The 19204-nt window shown below is 51.8% G+C and overlaps 1 protein-coding gene across 1 annotated transcript; it reads left to right on the top strand.

Annotated features, from left to right (window-relative positions):
• Positions 1–836: 836 nt before the first annotated feature.
• On the top strand, positions 837–1790 carry LOC140000476 (olfactory receptor 14A16-like). The gene has a single exon (XM_072030370.1). The coding sequence runs from the start codon at positions 837–839 to the stop codon at positions 1788–1790; it is 954 nt and encodes a 317-aa protein (XP_071886471.1).
• Positions 1791–19204: the final 17414 nt, after the last annotated feature.

Raw genomic sequence — 19204 nt, 5'->3', positions numbered from 1 at the left:
GGATGCAGACTCCCTGTCACTTTGTGGGTGTCTGATCTCATAACGGGACAAGAAAAGAGTACTCTCACGTCAAACCCTTCCTTTGAATTAGGGGAAAACACACTACTGGAAAAAAGTGATCATCCCCAGCTGAGAGAAAAAAATTAGTGATTGCATCAGCCTGTTTCAAAGTTGATTCCTCTGGAGGTCCAGGGACTTGTCAAGAGCTCCCTGTGCTGTTAAGCTGGGCCGGGCTCCTGGGCCCAAGGGGAGCTCCTGGCAAGCAGGCAGCACTGCGGAGAGACAGCTCTGCCCAGGAGCAGCTCCTCTGCAAAGCACAGCAGCAGGGCTGGGGGCACTGTCTGCAGGGGACAAGGGACAAGGGCGGCTGAGAGAAGGGAGGGAGATGTTAAAGGCAGTGTGGAGGGGGGATGCTGAGAGCTCACTGCGGGAGAAATCTTCACAGTCCCTGAACAGGGTAAGTCTGTGGCTGCAGGGCAGCACAGCTGTTGCTCCTGATGCCATCTCCAGATTTTCTGGCAAATCCCACAGCCTATGGGATTTTTCAAGAGGACTCTGCTATCTCTACTGTATGAATGACATACTCCAGAGCAGGGTTAACCAGACACAGCTGTACAGGACATGGGGGTTCATTCATATGGGGCTTGCTGCAGGCTTTGCAGCCGGGATGCAGAGTGCTAGCTGGGGAGCTGGAAGTGTGCAATCCTGATCAGGAGAGATTGGAAGAGAGTGTGTAATGGGTCAGTGAGAAACAGAGTGGATTCTGCTCAGAGACCCTGTCCTGACTGTCTCTGTCTTTTCCTCCACGGGCTGCCAACCATGCCTAGAGGCCGCAAATGTCCAACAGGACCTTCCCCAATGAGTTCCTCCTCCTGCCATTCGCAGACACACGCCAGCTGCAGCTCCTGCACTTCGGGCTCTTCCTGGGCATCTACCTGGCTGCCCTCCTGGGCAACGGCCTCATCCTCACTGCCATAGCCTGCGACCACCACCTCCACACCCCCATGTACTTCTTCCTCCTCAATCTCTCCCTCCTTGACCTGGGCTGCATCTCCACCACTGTTCCTAAAGCCATGGCCAATTTCCTCTGGGACACCAAGGCCATTTCCTTCTTTGGTTGTGCTATGCAGTTCTTTATGTTTGTTGTCTTTGTCACAGCAGAGTTCTATCTCCTAATCATTATGGCCTATGACCGCTACATTGCCATCTGCAAACCCCTGCACTATGGGACAATAATGGACAGCAGAACTTGTTTCAATATGGTAGCAGCTGTCTGGGGCAGTGGCTTTCTCAATGCCCTCCTTCACACTTCCAATACATTTTCACTACCATTCTGCAAGGGCAATGCCCTGGACCAGTTCTTCTGTGAAATTCCCCAGATCCTCAAGCTCTCCTGCTCAGATGCCTACCTCAGAGAGGTTGGACTTCTTTTGATTAGTGCCTGTTTAGCATCTGGTTGTTTTGTTTTCCTTGTGGTGTCTTATGTGCAGATTTTTAGGGCTGTGCTGAGTATCCCCTCGATGCAGGGCCAGCACAAAGCCTTTTCCACATGCCTCCCTCACCTGGCCGTGGTCTCCCTGTTCATTAGCACTGGTACATTTGCCTACTTGAGACCCCCCTCCATGTCCTCCTCCTCCCTCAATCTTTTGCTGGCAGTTCTGTACTCGCTGGTGCCTCCAGCACTGAACCCTCTCATCTACAGCATGAGGAACCAGCAGCTGAAGAATTCAGTGTGGAAAGTGATGATTGCATGCTTTTCAGAAGCAATAAACTGCCTATCTTTTGCATAACACACATAATATAATTGGTTACAGGCCCATTTGATACTTCTATATATGTTTCATGTGTGATATGTGTGATTATTCTAGCTCTCTGTGTATTTAAATTAATGAAAGGAGCCTTCAGTGACTTGCTCTCCCTAAATCCTTCCACAGGATGTTGTGGAGCTGCAGGGTCACTTGGCTGTGCACAGAAGTGGGGGAAAAATAGTCCTCGCACAGCAGCAGTGTCAGGGCAGGGACAGGACAGGGGCACTTCTCTAACACTTTTCTAACATGTAGGAAAACATCCATGTCAAGCCCTGGCAATATTTCTAAGCAGTAACCGTAAGCCCTACCCTAACACCTAAATGCTATCCCTCTTTCTGCAAGGAATCCACTACTCTTACTCCTAACCCCAAATCTCACCTGGCGTGGGTTAGCCAAGTCCCAAAACCATAAGGCCTTACTGTACACTCTTAGCTCAATTCTCACCCTATTCCTCAGCCTTTCATCCCTATCAGTGAATTCCAGCCTTAACATGATTCCTCAACAGAGCCCTGACGAAAATCCCAACAGATAACATAGTCTCTACACTAGACACAGACTAGAAGCCAACGCAGTAAACACAGGCCTCCCTCTAATACTCTGCTCAACCACTAACCCTGGAAGGCAAGATCTAATCCCTAAAGCCTAACCTGAACACCTAAGCCCCAAATCCTGCATTCCTGTGGTCTAGTCACCTAACTGAAGCAGTTTGGCCTCATGAAGCTGGGCAGGTCATGGGAGGTCCTACAGCAATCTCTTGGTCTTGGAGGAGGCAGGTGAGGCGACATGGATGTGGTCATGTCACAGGACTCGAGGAGGAGATGGGTGGGGATGCTCTGCTGAGGTTAGCTGTGCCTCAGGGTCTCAGGAGGCAGCAGGAGGCCCATGACTGTGCAGGTGTGTGTTGGGGCACATTCTCAAAGCTTGTTTGACTATTACTTGAACTCCACAGGCTGGAAATACTGCACTTTGGGGAGCTTTCCAGCTCAGAGTAGGGTTAGCACATGCCCTGAGCCAAGCTGGAATATCTGTGAGGAGTCCCCCTGGTCCTGGAATCACCAGCGTGTGTGTCACCCAATGTGTCCTGTCAGGAAATGCATGGGTGTGCAGAGCTGGGCCGTGATAGTGTGGTCCCTGTTGCTCTGGGATGTGTGTGTGTGTTGGGTTTGGTGCAAACACCTGGGCTTATTTCTAATCTCCCACCTAAGCACAAGTGTGGAATAGCTCAACCCCTGCCAAAACCCTCCTTGTTTTATCTCATCCATGGAGGGAAGAGCCAAAAAAAAAGATCTAAGCAATTTTCCCAGGGTTTTCTTCTGCTAGCAGCCCCAAAGCAGCAGCAGTGTCTTGCCATTGCCGGCTCATGGGTCTGTTGGTGCTTGTCTGGGCTCTGCTTTTACCTTGCAGGTGGGAGGTTGTATTGGGCGTACATGGAATTGGTAGGGCACACTGATAAGTGTTTTCAGATTCTAAAGGGGGTTAGGCAAAATTCTGTGAAATTGTCTTTCTCACGGGGGAGATGCTGTCTGTTTCTCTAACTGGAAAGCTCTTCAAGACTTGAAGGAGGATGTACAGCCTCTGGGGTGGGTTTCAACCTCCCTCAATTTACTTATGTTTAGTTATAAACACCTAATCCCCACACACTCCCAGGGAGCCACTCAGCCTGTCTATTTTCCAGGACAATCCCGCTATATTATTAAGCTGGAACAGAGCTTCCCTTTGCAGCTCTCTGTGGAGCCTCCATGTCCCTGACATTACTGGCATGGTGGCTCAGCTTGAGCTGGAGGATTGAAGCATGCTTTTTTCTCTTGTTCAAACTGAAATGCTTGTGAGGAATGCTTTACATGTGGTTGATGCTTGAGTACAGCCTTGGGCTCCTGTCTCCTGGTAGGACGGTCACATGGAAGTGGGCAGGATCTTTAATTCTCTCACAGATGGATTTAGTTGTAGGCCTTGCAATGGGACATGGTCGGAATAGAGGTGTCTCTTTTCTTTTACTTAGACAGCTTAGATAGATGAAAGAAAGGAACATTTTCACAGCCTACTTTGGGTATGAGAGCCTAGGAAACATTTAGATGAAGTAGGAAGTACTTCAAGTAATGTAAGCAGGCCTAGAAAGTGACCTATTGACTGGAGTAGCTATGTGCAGCTTATGAGTGTTGTAGCTGTTTACATGGCAGCTTCAATCAGGCTCATGAGGCTTCATCTATTTTAACATTTCTTTGTGCACACCAGAACCTCATCTGAACTGGGAACCAAAATACCATCCTCCCTCCTCCTCTTTTCTAAACACTAGCCCATTTCTTAATGAGGATATATATATTTTTTCCTTTCTTTTTCCTCCTGTTCTCATGTATATTTATGAAACAAACAAACAAAACAAACCTATCCCTTACCAAATCATTTAACAAAACAAAATATATTTTTATCCTTCAGTTCTGATCTGCTCAAGCTGGTACTATTATTATATTATATGCCCTCTCTTCCTTATGGGGAGGCAGCAGGCCCTCCAGGCAGTGTTCCATCATCCCTATTTCAACTGCCTGCTTTATTCTAACCTCATTCTCTGCAAGACAATTGGGCTGAAGTTTGCAATGGCCTGATGTGCTCATGCAGCAATATGGAAACTGCTCTGCATTTACTTATGGTCAACTGAAACCAAATGCCACTTTGTCCTTGTAAGTGACCACCAAAGGTCACTGCTGTCTGTCGCTGGGGCTGGGGACCCACTGCATGGGGAACTCCACTGGCTTTAGAAGAGCACTCCTGCATGATGTCAGGCAGAATTCTGACCCAAAACTGGACTGATTTTGGTCACACCGAGACTAAAGGTCAGACTGATCTTAACGATGTCCTTCAGAGTTTTCTTTACGAGTATCTTTTCTGTTAAGGGCAGTGTCCCTGCAAATGATGTATAAAATGGACACCACTTTAGCTGCTTTTATTTTTAGTAGAGTTTTGGGCTTTCTTAGCTTTTCCTGAACTTTATTCTTTAGCTGAAAAAAAGTTTATTTCAATGAACTCATTTTGACTTTGCTGAGTAGCTGCTCTTGCAATTGCTGCTACAGCTACTTGAGTCCCCTCCCCAGAATCAGAACCTGTGGCTTTGGGCTTTTCAGTGCTTATTATTCGTTTAGTTCTTCCTTTGTGCTTCCATGGTGGGCAGGAATAGGCTTGTCACCCTGTGCGGCGATGGGGGGCAGGCAGGGGTCTCCCCTCTGCTTGCCTGTCTTCTTTCAGCCGCATGCACAGGCAGTAATGGGACTGAACTGGGGCATGCTCCTGGCCTCTTCCCCTGGGCAGGGAGCCCTCAGAGCTCTGCAGGGCAGGCAGCACAGCCCCAGCCAGCCCCCAGCATGCTCCCATAGCCTGCTGCACCGCAATTAATGCCCTGCCCATTTCACAGCAGGCAGGGGGTGCCCCATGTCACAAAGCGTTGGGGACGGTCATGGCTCTGGAATGCTGGCCCCAACAGCGGTTGGGCGGTTGGGCAGGCCTGTAACGGCTGCCTGTGCTGACGGAGAGGCTGCACGGTTGCCTGCTCAAGTGTCCGCTCCAGACACAATCTCAACCAGAGGAAGTCAGCTTCTTTTTCCCCTCTCTTCAAGCAGGACGGTGACACGATCGGGTCAGGATGGGAGTGACTACTGCATGAGGATGACGGGACATGGACAGCCTCGGTGAGTTGTTGGAGACCCTTGGGCACTCAGGCAAGCACTGCCCATGGTTACAGGGGGATGCTGCTCTGTTTGGTGCTTTTCCTCTTTCAGACAGAAACACATCTAGTGATGAGACTGGACCATGGCACACTGCTGGCCTCTCTCGCTTTGGGAACTCAGCCAGAAAAGATGCCAACGCTCTACAGGATGGTTAAGACAGCCCAAAGCCATTCCCCACCACGGTGTCACCACATGAAGTGGGAATGTGACACATTTAAGCTACAACGAACATCTCCTGGGTATCAGGAAGATGGGAGATGGACAGCCTTGGTGTAAGGCTGGAAGAGCCTCGTGCAAGGAGGAAGGAATAGCTTCCAGTGCTGAGAGGGAGCGGCTGCTCAGTTTGTCGCCTCCTCTATTACAGCTGGAGACACTGACAGTGCTGGAATGAAGCCATGGCACACTCCTGGACTCTCTCGCATTGAGAAGTCAGCTGGAAAAGGTGTCAACAATCTCCAGGACAGGTAATTTCACCCCCAAACCACACCCAACAATGGTCTCATTGCAAGCAGGACAGTGACACGCTTGGGCCAGGATGGGAGTGACCGCTCCATCAGAATGATGGGAGATGGATTGACGTGGTGAGATGCTCGAGTCCGTCGGGCACAGAGGCAGGGTCAGCCCCTGGTCACACGGGGATGTTGCTCTGTTTTTTCTTTCTCTTATTAAATCCAGACTCACACAGCGATGGGATGCAGACGACGGCACAATCCTGGCGACTATCCTTTTGAGAAGACATCTGGAAGGAACATCCAGCACTCTCCAGGACAAGTAACATCACCCCAAACCTCATCCACCACTGTCCACAGAAATCAGGAAGGTGAAACAATCAGACTAGGACAGCAGTGACTGCTCCATGGAGACGACGGAACACGGAAAGCCACGGTGAGTAGCTGGAGACCCTCAGGCAAAGAAGTAGGGGCAGCCTTGTGTCTCAGGGAGGTGCTGCTCTGTTTGGTGATTCTCCTTTTGCAGCCAGAATCACACAGCAATGAGACCAAAGCACAGCACACTCCTGGCCACTCTCCCCTTGAGAAAACAGCTGGAAGGAAGAGCTGCTAATGCTCTCCAGGACAGGTAAGATCGCCCCAACCTACACCCCCAGTGGTCCACAGCAAGCAGGAAGCTGACAGAATGGGGGCAGGACGGGAGTGATCGCTGCATCAGGATGACGGAACAATGACAGCATCGGCGAGTTGCTTGATACTCTTGAGCAGAGAAGCAGGGGCTGCCCATGGTCAGAGGGAGGTGCTGCTTTGTTTTGTGCTTCGTCTCTTTCAGTCAGATACACACAGCGATTAGACCAGACCACAGCAAACTCCTAGCCTCTCTGCCCTTGACCACTGAACTGGAAGGAAGAGCTGCCAACGCTCTCCAGGACAGGTAGGATTGCCCCAACCCACACCCACAAGGCTCTAACTGCAAGCAGGACGGTGACATGATCGGGGTAGGACAGCAGTGACTGCTCTATCAGTACGATGGGACAGGGACAGCCTCGGTGAGTCCTGGTAGACCCTCGGGCACAGAGGCAGGGTCTGCCTGTGGTCACAGAGGGATGCTGCTCCGTGTGTTCTGTCTGTTATTAAAGCCAGACACACAAAACAATTGGATGAGCCCACGGCACAATCCTGGCCTCTCTCCCATTGAGAAGTCAGCTGTAAGGAAGAGCTCCCAACGCTCTCCACGACAGGTAAGAGCGCCCCAACCCACACCCACCAGGTTCCATTAGCAAGCAGGACGGTGACATGATCGGGGTAGGACGGGAATGACCGCTCCATCAGGATGACGGAAAATTGACAGCTTCAGTGAGTAGCTGGAGACCCTCGGGCAGAGAGGCAGGGGATGTCTGTACTCACAGAGGGATGTTGCTCAGTTTGGTGCTTCTCTTTTACAGCCAGAATCACACAGCGATGACAACAAACCGCAGCACACTCCTGGCCACTCTCCCCTTGAGAAATCAGCTGGAATCAGAGCTGCCAACGCTCTCCAGGACAGGTAAGATTGCCCCAACCCACACCCACCACTGTCCACAGGAAGCAGAAAGGTGACACGATCAGGCTAGGACGGGAGTGAGCGCTCCATGAGGACAACGGGACATGGACAGTCTCGATGAGTAGCTGGAGACCCTCAGGCACAGAGGCAGGGGCTGCCCATGTTCACAGACAGATGCTGCTCTGTCTCGAGGTGCTTCTCTTTCAGCCTGAAATGCACAGCGATGGAACCAGACCATGGCACAATCCTGGCTTCTCTCCCCTTGAGAAGACTTTTTGGAGGAAGAACTGCCAACGTTCTCCAGGACAGGTAAGATTACCCCAACCCACACCCACCAGGCTCTAACTGCAAGCAGGACGGTGACACGATTGGGTCAGGATGGGAGTGACCGCTCCATCAGGATGACGGGACACGGACAGCCTCGGTGAGTCGCTGGAGACCCTTGGGCACTCAGGCAAGCGCTGCCCATGGTTACAGGGGGATGCTGCTCTGTTTGGTGCTTTTCCTTTTTCAGCCAGAAACGGCACAATCCTGGCCTCTCTGCCCTCGAGCACTCAGCTGCACGGAAGAGCTGCCAATGTTCTCCAGGACAGGTAAGATCTCCCCAACCCACACCCACCAGCATCTAACAGCAAGCAGGAAGGTGACATGATCGGGCCAGGAGGGCAGTGAGTGCTCCATGAGGATGATGGGACAAGGACGGCCTTGGTGAGTTGCTGGAGACCCTCGGGCACAGAGGCAGGGGCTGCCCGTGTTGAAAGAGGGGTGCTGCTCCGTTTGGTGCTTCTTCTCTTTCAGCCAGAATCACACGGCGATTGGACCAGACCACAGCAGAATCCTGGCTGCTCTTCTGTTGAGAAGTCAGTTGGAATAAGAGCTGTCAATACTCTCTAGGACAGGTAAGTTTGCCAGAACCCATACCCACCACTGTCCACAATAAGCAGGAAGGTGACACGATCAGGCCAGGACGGGAGTGACCGCTCCATGAGGACGACGGGACATGGACAGCCTCAGTGATTTGCTAGACACACGTGAGCAGAGAGGCAGGGGGTGCCCATTGTAATACACCATAAATGTTTGTTCATTGTCTTTTATATTATAAAAACAAAGAGTTGTGTTTGAGGAGCAGGAGTTGCGAAAGCTCCCTGCTGAAGTAAGGAGCTGTATAATGATTGGCTAGACACTATGAAAATTCTTTTGCTCAACGTAACAAAAAATAGAACCCCTTCCCCTTCTCTCTTTCTGCATCTCAGTTGCCTCTTTTGTTCAAAGACACTGTTGCAAAGCTCATGAAACCACCTCCTGATAAGTTGTTAAACTAGTGTCTCAACATCCTGCCTTCCTGCCTCATGCTGGGCCAACATGACCAAATTAAAAAAAAAAAGAAGTTGAACCACAACGCCGAGGAAGACTACGGCCTTCATCCTCATGACCACCAGAGGGACAGAGATGACCCCCTAGCAACAGTGCGCGCAGTCACAGAACATACCAGGATGTGCTGCGTAATCCCGGAATAACCAAGATATAAAAAGGGACCCTGGCGGGGGTGAGGTGTGCGCCATTGTCAGAGCCGAGAATCCCCGGCTGCCCAGCACTGTTTTGCTTGCTGGTTGCTTACTCAATAAATTCCTTTCTATGATTAATACAATGCTCTCTGAAAATTAATTAAGGGGGGAACTTAACTGGGCAACTAAGAGCCCCAGCCCTGGGGTTGCTGGGGAGGCCCAGAGCCACCTTTGTCCCAGCAGCTGTGGTGCCTTGTGAGAGGCTGCAGCTGTGGTGGCCATGCCCAGAGCCCTGCAGCAGCCTGCAGTGGTCACTGACCTGGGGCCAGCCCAGACTGGGCTCTTGGGCTGGGATGGGCTGCACTGGGGAGAGGGCATCGAAGTGGGGAGAGGTGGGCAGGGGCTGGGCTGGGCAGTGCCTGGTACAGGGCAACAGCAGCATCAGGGTGTGGTGGCAGCATTTAGGGGTGGGCTATCAGCAGGGCTTGGTGCTGCAGAGCCAGGGCTGCGCAAAGGGAGCCCAGAGCTGCAGGGGCAGGGGTGAGGAGGCCGCTCTGGGCTCTTGCTGGCCTGGGCAGAGCAGGAAGAGGGCCCAGGGCATTCGTCCCCTTCCCGCAGCCTGCCAGAACCTGTAAGGCAGTCATGGAGAGTCCAGGCTCAGGCTCTGCACTGTGGTCATAAGCCTTGCGTGCCCTCCTCTTGCCATGCTCCATGTGGTGGCTGCAGCAGAGGGGAACCCCAGACAGCCCTTTCATGGGACAGTGACAACCACGTCACCCCAGCCCTCTCAAGCGCCTTCCTTGCTGCTCTCTGATGCACAACAGGACCTCCCAGTTCAGGCCGGCCAGCACATCTGCTGAGGGCCAGTGCGGCTGCTGCAGGGGCAGGGAACTCGGCATGGCCCTTACAGCCCCCTGCCCTGGGCCTACCTCTCCCCTTGGCCTCTGCCCCGGCCTTGTCTCTGCTGGCAGGAGGGCTCTTGGCATGTGCTCCCTGGCCTCCCCTCGCCTCCACAGAGCTGCTGCCCACTCAGGCTGCTGGCACAAATGTGTCCTCACAAGCAGCACCACCCCTTGGGCTGCTTCTCCTGGCCTCCCCCACCCCACTGCCTTGACTCCTTGTCTCTGCTGGGTCCCCTCTTTGTCACCCAAATGTGTCCCTTGGCTGACAGCTCCCTCTACCTTGACCCACAGGATGGTAAAGATGGGGTGGGACATATTACCATGATGTGAGGAAGTATTTTTGTAATCTGCATTGGTGATGGCACAAAAAGACACTTCCTTCAGCAGTGATCTACATCCTTCTTCAGGTAAATTTTCAGGATCTCTATTCATCACAGGAGAAGAAATACTGATGGTCATGAGCACATGGATTTCATTGTTTTCTCCATCATGGTGTACTCCCTCATCTTCCAGGCACTTCCACCCATCTTGAATAAACCATCCATATTGAATCTTCCCTTTCTAGCTGCCTGTCTGGACCTATGCACTTCCCATGGTTCTCCTGCTTTGCCCTCCCCTTACTCTTTGATCATTCAGATTTCTCTCACTGACCCAGTTTCTGCTTTGAGATTCATTGAGTTCAAGCTTGCCCATCGATTAGCAGTCTGCCTAATTGTTTCTGTAGCAAGCTCCTCATCATTTATCATTGAATTAAAATCATATGGAATAATAGTAATCTTAATACCTATACTTTCCTATTAATCAGTATAAAACACTAAATTTACTTAATTTTAAAACCAGTGAGGTAAGCCTGACTGGAGACATACAAGATGAGGAGCTTGCTTTGCTATTTGGAAAATTGCTGCATGTTTTCTTGTTGATTGTTTTAAAATAAGGAAAAACCCTTCTGTGCCTGTGTGCAGCCAGGTCACTAAGGAAAGCAGGTGGGAGCTGGTGCAAGGGGACTGTAACATCCAGCTGCAGACTTCAGTGCAGATGTCTGGTGTAAGGGAAAGTGATGCAAGCACCAGGTGGCCAATGAGAGAAATGTCAGGGTTGGGGTGGTGAGGAGCAAGGTTGTCTATGCACTGTCAAACCTCAAGTGTCTGCTTTTCCTCCTTTTTTTACAGGAGAAGCCCAGGATTAATATCAATTCAAGAAAGATGCTCAAAACTGAAATGCAACAAAATTCATCCTTTAAAATTAGAAGAGATGTTTATTAGGTGCTTTTTGAAATCTTCCTCCTTAACTACACCATGAAAGCTCTCCAATTAGTTCTCCAAGTCTTGAAGACTTGAATAACACTATGGAAGACATATGTTTCCTTAGGAGTTTCTGCATTTTAATGAGTTCCATGGTGGATTTTGGTGCTCAGTTTGTGAATGTCACATACTAAGAGGAGAATGATGCAATTGCTTGAGCAAGTAAAGTCAGAAGGAAAAGTTGAAGTGACTTGGAGTATTAATGGGCCCCACTGAGGGCCGTTACCAAGAGATTCTCCTCAGGGACTTGTTAGGGCAGAGAATTGGAGGCCATGATTACAGATAGGTAAAGCACTGTTCTGAGAAAAGTCTGGGTTTGTTGTGCTGAAGTAAAAGGGCCAGGTCCTGACTCCAGCCACTGGAAGGGAATGTCCTGCTCCCATGTCTGGCTCTGGGCTCCTGCTGGGTGTTTGTGGGGTGTGGTGGGCAGTGTGATGCCATAAGAAGAACAGTGGTATGACTCCTTCCTGCCTCTGCACAGGGTCTCAGGAAAGCAATGTGCCCTCTTGCAATGACTATATTTCATCTCCTTAGAAGCTCTATCCAAGGGGACAAAAATGTCAGGGCTGCTGGGGCCTTCTCTTCTTGACAGCACCCACCACTTTGTCCTCTCCAGACTTTCCTATGCTGCCCCACACTTTGTCCTATTTCCTGGAAACCTGCAGACACCCATCTCTGTTCACCACCTTGCTCTCATCCTGGCATTTCCGTGGTTTCACCGATGTCTCGTCAACCCTCACCAGCTGTTCCTTCAAACACAAAGCCATGGTCTTTGATCAAAGACACTCTTTGGGTGACCTCTAGCACCACAGCACAACTCTTTGAGGGACATTTCTTCCTCTTCATGGCCAGTGCCAACCTTCCAAGGTGCATTTTCTGGCAGGTTTTTCTCTCCTGCTCTTTCCTACCACCAAAGAAAGTTCCACCTGGGTGGAAACCAGTCCAAAAGTAGGCTTCCCAACCCACTGGCCTTCTTGCGGCCTGTCAGCCAACCAGACCCAAGTCACCTCACCAGCATCTTCTAAACCATGGTCCTGCTACTGGCCTTGCAGCTTCTTGTGTAGACAAACCCAAGTCTTGTGCCTCCCGCTGTCCACTTATGGACTCAAGTAAAAGGGACAGGACAACCCATATCTGGGCCTTATTTCTGTCTGGGTCCTCCTGGGTGTGTAGGCAGAGGGGATCCCACAGTCAGCATGCCAACCAGGTGCCTTCTGCTGGCCTACCAGGACCACTGGTAGTTATCAGCTGAAAAGTACAGATCCCAGGTAGAAGTGTGACCTGTCAGCTACTTCAGACAAAAGTGACCTCACAGTCCCTTTCTGTGACACTTTCCTGTTGCTGCCCTATCAACTGCAGAGACAGAAGTGACCTCACAGTCCCTTTCACAGGCCAATTCCTCCTGCTGGTTCGGGAGATCCTGAGGTAGAGCTGAGCTCATCAGAGCATTCTCACACATCTTCTCCTTGTGGCCTAGAAGGTGATCAAATCCACGGCCCTCACATTCATTTTGAATGCCATGTGACTGCACAGCAACCTCACGATTCCTGCCCTGCCCCAAGGGAACAAGAACCTAAACTTAAGGGTTATGATAAGGGTTAAAGGTGAGAAGGTTAATGCACAGGAAGACAGGCTTTGGATGATAGTTGTTCATGTATGGCCTTGGGGACTACGGTGAACCCTTCTGGGTGAGAGATCAAGCAGATGTTTAGTGGGAGGATTTGGTGTTCTGCTTTGGGTGTCAGGTCTGTGGTTAGGGTATGGGCAAGCTCTTTGGTTGAGGATTTTGTTTAGGTCTGTAATAATACCAGGGTTAAATATAGCATTTTAATGCTATTCTTAAGTGCAGGGATGAGGGTGAGCAAGAGATGAAAGGTAATGGAAAGGGGTGATGGACTAATTTTGGCTTCAAGGGATATTGTGGTAAAAACTAGAGCAGTGGATTCCTGTCAGGGTGTGGAGTGGCATTTAGATTTAGGTATTAATGTAACAGGTTAAAGTAGGGTAAGGGCCTCACATGGCTGCTTTAAGTCAGCTTTATGGTGGGATCAACATTACCTGAATATTCTTACCTCTTCAAAATAGTTAGTTTCTGCTGTCCAAGCTCCTCTTTCCTCCCCCAAATCTCATAGCTCTCCTGGCCAGGCTCCTCTTGCCTTCATTGTAAAGAAGTTTTTCCCAATATCCAATTTAAACCTCCTCAGGTGCAACTTTAGCCTATTCCCCCTTGTCCTATAAAAGGGCATGTGGGAGAATAGACCAATGCCCACCTCTCTACAGGAGGATGAGGGATGGGATCCCTCAGGTGGATCCCATCCAGCCCTACTGACTTGTGTACATCTAAGTGCTGTAGCAGGTCTCCAACCACGTCCTCATGGATTATGAAGGCCACATTCTGCTCTCCATCCCTTTCACCAGATCAGGGGGATGGGTACCCAGAGAACAACTGGTCTTGCTGCTAAAGACTGAGGCAAAGAAGGTATTAAGCACCTCAGCCTTTTCTTCATCTCTTGTCACTAAGTTTCCTCCCATAACCAGTAACGGATGGATATTGTCCTTAGTCCTCCTTTCTGTGTTTCTGTATTTATAAAAACATTTTCTGCTTTCTTTAACAGCAGTAGTGAGAGTGAGCTCCAATGAGCTTTGGCCTTTCTAATTTTGTCCCTACACAGCCTCATGACATCCTTATAGTCCTCCTGAATGGCCTGCCCTCTTTTCCAAAGGTTCTAAACTCTCTTTTTCTTCCTAAGCTCTAGCCATATCTTTCTGTTCAGCCAGGCCAGTCTTCTTCCATGCTGGCTCATCTTTGGGTACATGGGGATGGACAGTCTGCTCCTGAGCCTTGAAGATTTCCTTCTGGAGGAGTGCTCAGCCTTTCTGGACTCCTCTGCCCTTCAGAACTGCCTCCCAAGAGACTCTGCCAACCAGTGTCTTGAACAGCTCAAATTCTGCTTGTAGAACACCTCATCCATCTCCTCATCCTGGTTTGGCAGTCGATAAGATATCCCCACCATGTTGCCTGCCTTGTTGGCCTTCCTGCTGACCCTAACCCATAGGTACTCAACATTATCATTCCCAGATTTGAATTCTGCAACATCAAAACACTCCCTAATATAGAGAGCCACACCACCACCCCTTCTGTTCTGTCTCTTCTGAAGAGCCCATAACCAGTCATTGCAGCACTCCAATCATGGGAGTGGTCCCACCACCCTTCAGTGATGGCAACCAAGTCATCGTTTGACTTTTATTTCTTTGCTATTGATCAATGACTGCAGCTATATTATATTGTATATGCAACAATAAAATATCTGTTTATGGCCCAGAGGAATTTGGCACTTCAGATGTCACTCAGATGTCACTCTGCCATCTCCAATATTGCCTGGTGTCTGCCTCTGAACAGCTCCCTCTTGGTCTCTTTCTCCAATCAAAGTGCTGAGAGCTGAGACAAGCAGCTTGCATGCTGCCTGGTTTGTGCCCACCTGAACCAAGGTAAGAGGAATCTCAACTCCAGTGGGATTCTGTGAGGCACGGGGAGGCAGCTAAGCCCCCTTCTAGGGGAATGACACAAAGGATGACACAAAGCCTTTTCCACATACCTCCCTCACCTGGCTGTGCTCTCCCTGTTTCTCAGCACTGCCTTCTGTGCCTACCTGAAGCCCCCCTCTATGTCCTCTTCCTCCCTTAATCTTTTGCTGGCAGTTCTGTACTCCGTGGTGCCTCCAGCAGTGAACCCCCTCATCAACAGCATGAGGAATGAGGAGCTCAAGGATGTAGTATGGAAAGTGATGACTGGAGGTTTTTCAGAAGGAATAAACTATCTGTGTTCTTAATGTTAACTGTATACAGACCCAGAAATCTTTCTATTTGTTTCTTTTTTTTTTTTTTACTTTGCTTTACTTCTTATAGTGTTTCCTGCAAAGAAATATCATTGTTCATACCTTCCTACACTGTATGTAACTTTCTCACGTGACTCCAAGTCTTTGTATAAATAGTGGTTCAGGCTTTCTGTGTATTTTAATAAAAGAAAGGACCATGCATTGACTCACAGCCTGATACCCTTCCTTGTAGACCTGTGGTGGAACTTCAGGGGCACGTGGCAGTGTGAAGAGGTGGAGGGGAGAAGGGTCCTGCCACAGCAGCACTGCCAGGGTGCACCTGTGATTGTTCCCTGTTCTTGGACAGCACCCACAGAGACAGTGAATTCACCTGCCTCTCTGCACAGTGGGTGAGAGGGATGATGGCAGGCAGGCTTCTTTCTGGAGGAAAGAGGGAGCTGCCAGGAGAGCCCAAGCGCTCGTCAGGGACAGTGTGTGCCAGGGAGTCAATAGCACGTGGATCCCATAGAGCACGGGCACATCCCAGGTGGAACCACCCTGAGGTGCTGAATCTGGGTTTGAACAGGCAAAGGAGAGCTCTGCAACTCCAGGGAACACAGCAGGCATGGGGAAAGCTCTCTGCTGAGTTATTTGTTACACCTCTGGTGAAATTTCATGGATTTAATAGAGTGAATTACCCCAAAACATATCCTGACGTTGGAAGTGGGTCACTTGTGCATCATCTGACATGGGAAGTGGGTCACCCTTGTGGGTCCCTTCCAGCTCGGAGTATTCCATGAGTCTCTGACTCTGAAGAAGGCCGCCTATCTGTGCCAGCTATCCATGGCCAAGGAACCATTTGTGCGGGAGTCAGTCAGTGGCAGTGCCCCACACCAGATGGCTCTGCCTCCCCAGCCTGACCAACATGGCCCTGCAGAGTGCCCCCACGGCTCCACTCACCACAGCCCCCTTGCTCTACAGAGCAGCACCACCAGCTGGGGGGCTGTGGGCAGCATGGGCAGAGGCTGCAGGAATGGCTGCTCAGGCCATCGTCTGCAAACTTCCTGAGGGTACACTCAATCCCCTCATCTAGGTCATTAATAAAGGTATTAAACAAGATAGGCCCCAGTACCAACCCCTGGGTGATGCCACTTGTAACGGGACGCCAACTGGACTTAACTCCATTAACCACAACCCGCTGGGCTTCCATGGCCCTCCAGACAGTTCTTCACCCAAAGGAGACTATACACAGCCAGGAGAGATGACCCAGAGGGATTAAATAGATGCTCCAATAGGTGTTCCAGCCCACCATCCCACTACCAAAAGCACTTCCCAGCCTGCAGCAGAAGAGCCTGTTGGGGAAGAGCTTGAGGGCTGTGGGGACCCACTAGCAGGAGCTAGTGCCAAGTCCTGCCCGAGGGTCCAAGACATCTCCCTGTTCAGCTCTTGCAGCTGAGGTATCTGTGCCCATGGGTGCTGGGCAGGCATCCTTGGCCTCCATGGGGGCCCAAGGCAGCAGAGGGTGGGAAATGCCAGTGAGTGTCTCATGGAACTTCCCAAAGATCCACTTTGTCTGGAAACTGCCTGTGGCTGGCAGGACAGAAATGTTTCTGTCAGTTGGAATAGTGTCCAGGGACCAGGGGCTCTGTCAACACCACAGCAAGACCACGATCCTGCTGGCTCTAAGATGTGCCCCTTCCCAACTGCTGGATTTTTGAGCTCTTCTCCCCTCCATCAGCCTCAGGGAGACACCATGACACCTGGGCAGGGAAGCACTGGACCTGGGGCAAAGCCCCCAGAGGGTTTTAATATGAGGAAATACCAACACACAGCATAAAAACAGGGGAATACCAAGAGGGGAAATACCCATGTGCGTCTGCTGACTGCTGGAAAAGGGACAACATTCCCTGGCACTCACGGCTCTCCCAGTGGCACTGAGCTCTCCTCCCTCCCAGCTGCACCCAGCTGCTCAGCAGGGCTGGGCTCTGCTGGCCTGCGGCTCTGGAACTCTTGTGCATGGGACTCTGGTGTCACATCCTGGGTGTCCTCATGGGGATATGCCAGAGACACCTCTTCAACATCGTCATAGCCTGTGGTCCCCAGGAAAGGTGACGAGGTGTCTCCATCAGCTCCAGGGACCCCAGCACTTCTCCAGGAGTGCAGGCTTCCCCCTGTAAGCATCAAGGCAGGCTGCTGTGGTTGGGCCTGTGGGGTGCCCCTTCGGGCTTCCTCATTCTCACCAGCCTGAGACACTCGGCCCATTCTCCCAGACCCCACAAAATACCCCAGGACAGGTTCTCCATGTGGAGCTGGTCAGGCTTTCAATATGGCATGGATTCTCCTAGGCCTGGGGTTGGCATCTAGGAAGTGGCAGTGTTGCATTGCCCTCTCACCTGTGGCTGCATGCCTCAGCCCATCTCCTTCCTCTGGTGTCCTGGGCACTTCCCAGTCCTCCTGCCCAGGGACAGGATCCTCCCCAGGGTCAGAAACCTCCCCAGCATCATCATAGCCATCTGCTGGGTAACCTCCGGGCAGGACAGGGACATCTGAAAGGAGACGGAAGGTGGTGGCAATGAGAAGAGATGTCCTGCAGAGCAGAGGATGGGAGGGTGTGTGGGGACACAGGGCTGACATGCTGCTGGTGTCAGGGTCACAGCAGAGCCTGCATGCAACCAGCTCTGTTGATAACACTCGGTGGCGATGCTGTCTGTCTGGTCTGTCTGCAGGGAGGAGAAATGGAGACCTTTCTCCCCCCCTCCGCATCTGATCCTTGGGTCTGGCCCCAGACCATCCTCCTCCTCTCTGTGCCTGGGGTAGGGCTGCAGCTGGGTCAGGGACCCCTCTGAAAAGGAGGCTGCAGAGAGCTGCAGTGGGTGCTGTGGGATGAGCCCTGCTGCCCTGACTGGTGGTCAGCACTGCTGGGGATGGGCACCCACAGAGCTGGGGGTGCATGGGGAGGAGACCAGTTCCCTTGGGCAAGGCACTTCCCAGAGAGGTTCCCAGAGTTGCCCTGGGACAGCCCTTTGCTTAACCCTTGGCACTCAATAAGGTGCAGGGACAAGCAGAGAGGGGCTGTCCCCTCTGGGATGGGCAGAGTTGTTATGGAGGAAGCTCCTCCGTGGGGGCCAACACCTGGATGCTCTCCCACAGACGCCATGGTCCAACCATTTCAGGGACCATGGGCAGGAGATGCAGGGCACAGCCCTGGTCTGAGACACGGAGAATGGACACAGCAGATGTGCCCTGCAGGTTACCTGCACCCACCTGAGAGACTGAACCTTGGCTGCTTCTCCCACGCCAGGCTGTAAGCGATCTCCTCATACACGGCCTCAGGGAAGGGCTCCCCAGCTCTCCCGGAGCCTGGGGACAGAGGCAGGGCTGGTCTGGGAATGGGCAGAGAGGGACAGGACCCCACTGGGCTCCCCCAGCCCCATTCCCTAGGCCAGCACAGGGCTGTCCCCACAGCACAGCCCCACTGTGTTGTGTTGGCACTGAGGCCACATCCCCAGGGAGGGCAGCATCCCCATGGAGATGGTCTGGGGCAGCATCAGACTCGCATTTGGAGACAGCCCTTGTGCCCCTTTGGTCCCTGGGTCACGTCCCAGTGCAGACCCTGCACCAATTCCCACATTTCTCCTCCACATGGAGCTGTTCCATCTCTGCCCCACACAGCAATAGCACAGCCCGTGTCCTGTTGGGAGGTGGCTGACACCACAGTGATGGACTCCGTTTCCCCATGCTCCTCCTGCAAGTGCTGCCCAGAGCACTGCCAGCAGTGCATCCTCCCCTTCTCACCCAGCCCAGCTCTCACATTTCTCTTCTCACCCCAGAACCGATGTCTCAGGCTCTGGGCTCTCTCCACCCCTTGATGTTGGTGCCCCATGGTCTGTCAGTCAGTGGGGCAGCACATGGGGCAGGAGGCAGCACACGGCTCTGTTTCTGTGCCCCAGAACACCAACACCCCCAGCCGTGCCAGGAGGCATCTCCCCCCCAGGACCACTGGGGAAGGACCCACCTCTGCGCCGAGCCCTGGCGCTTCGCACCTGCCCAGCCAGGAGGGCCAGGAGCAGGCAGAGGAGGGCCCCCAGGATGATGCAGATGACGACAGGCACCGGGAGTCTCTCACTGCTGGTGGTTGGACGGCCCCGTGGGGGATCTGCATGGG

The sequence above is a fragment of the Anas platyrhynchos genome, chromosome 32, assembly GCF_047663525.1.
Source record: "Anas platyrhynchos isolate ZD024472 breed Pekin duck chromosome 32, IASCAAS_PekinDuck_T2T, whole genome shotgun sequence".
Classification (NCBI taxonomy): domain Eukaryota; kingdom Metazoa; phylum Chordata; class Aves; order Anseriformes; family Anatidae; genus Anas; species Anas platyrhynchos.
Note: the sequence above shows the minus strand (reverse complement) of the source record. Positions and strands in the feature narration are given on the sequence as shown.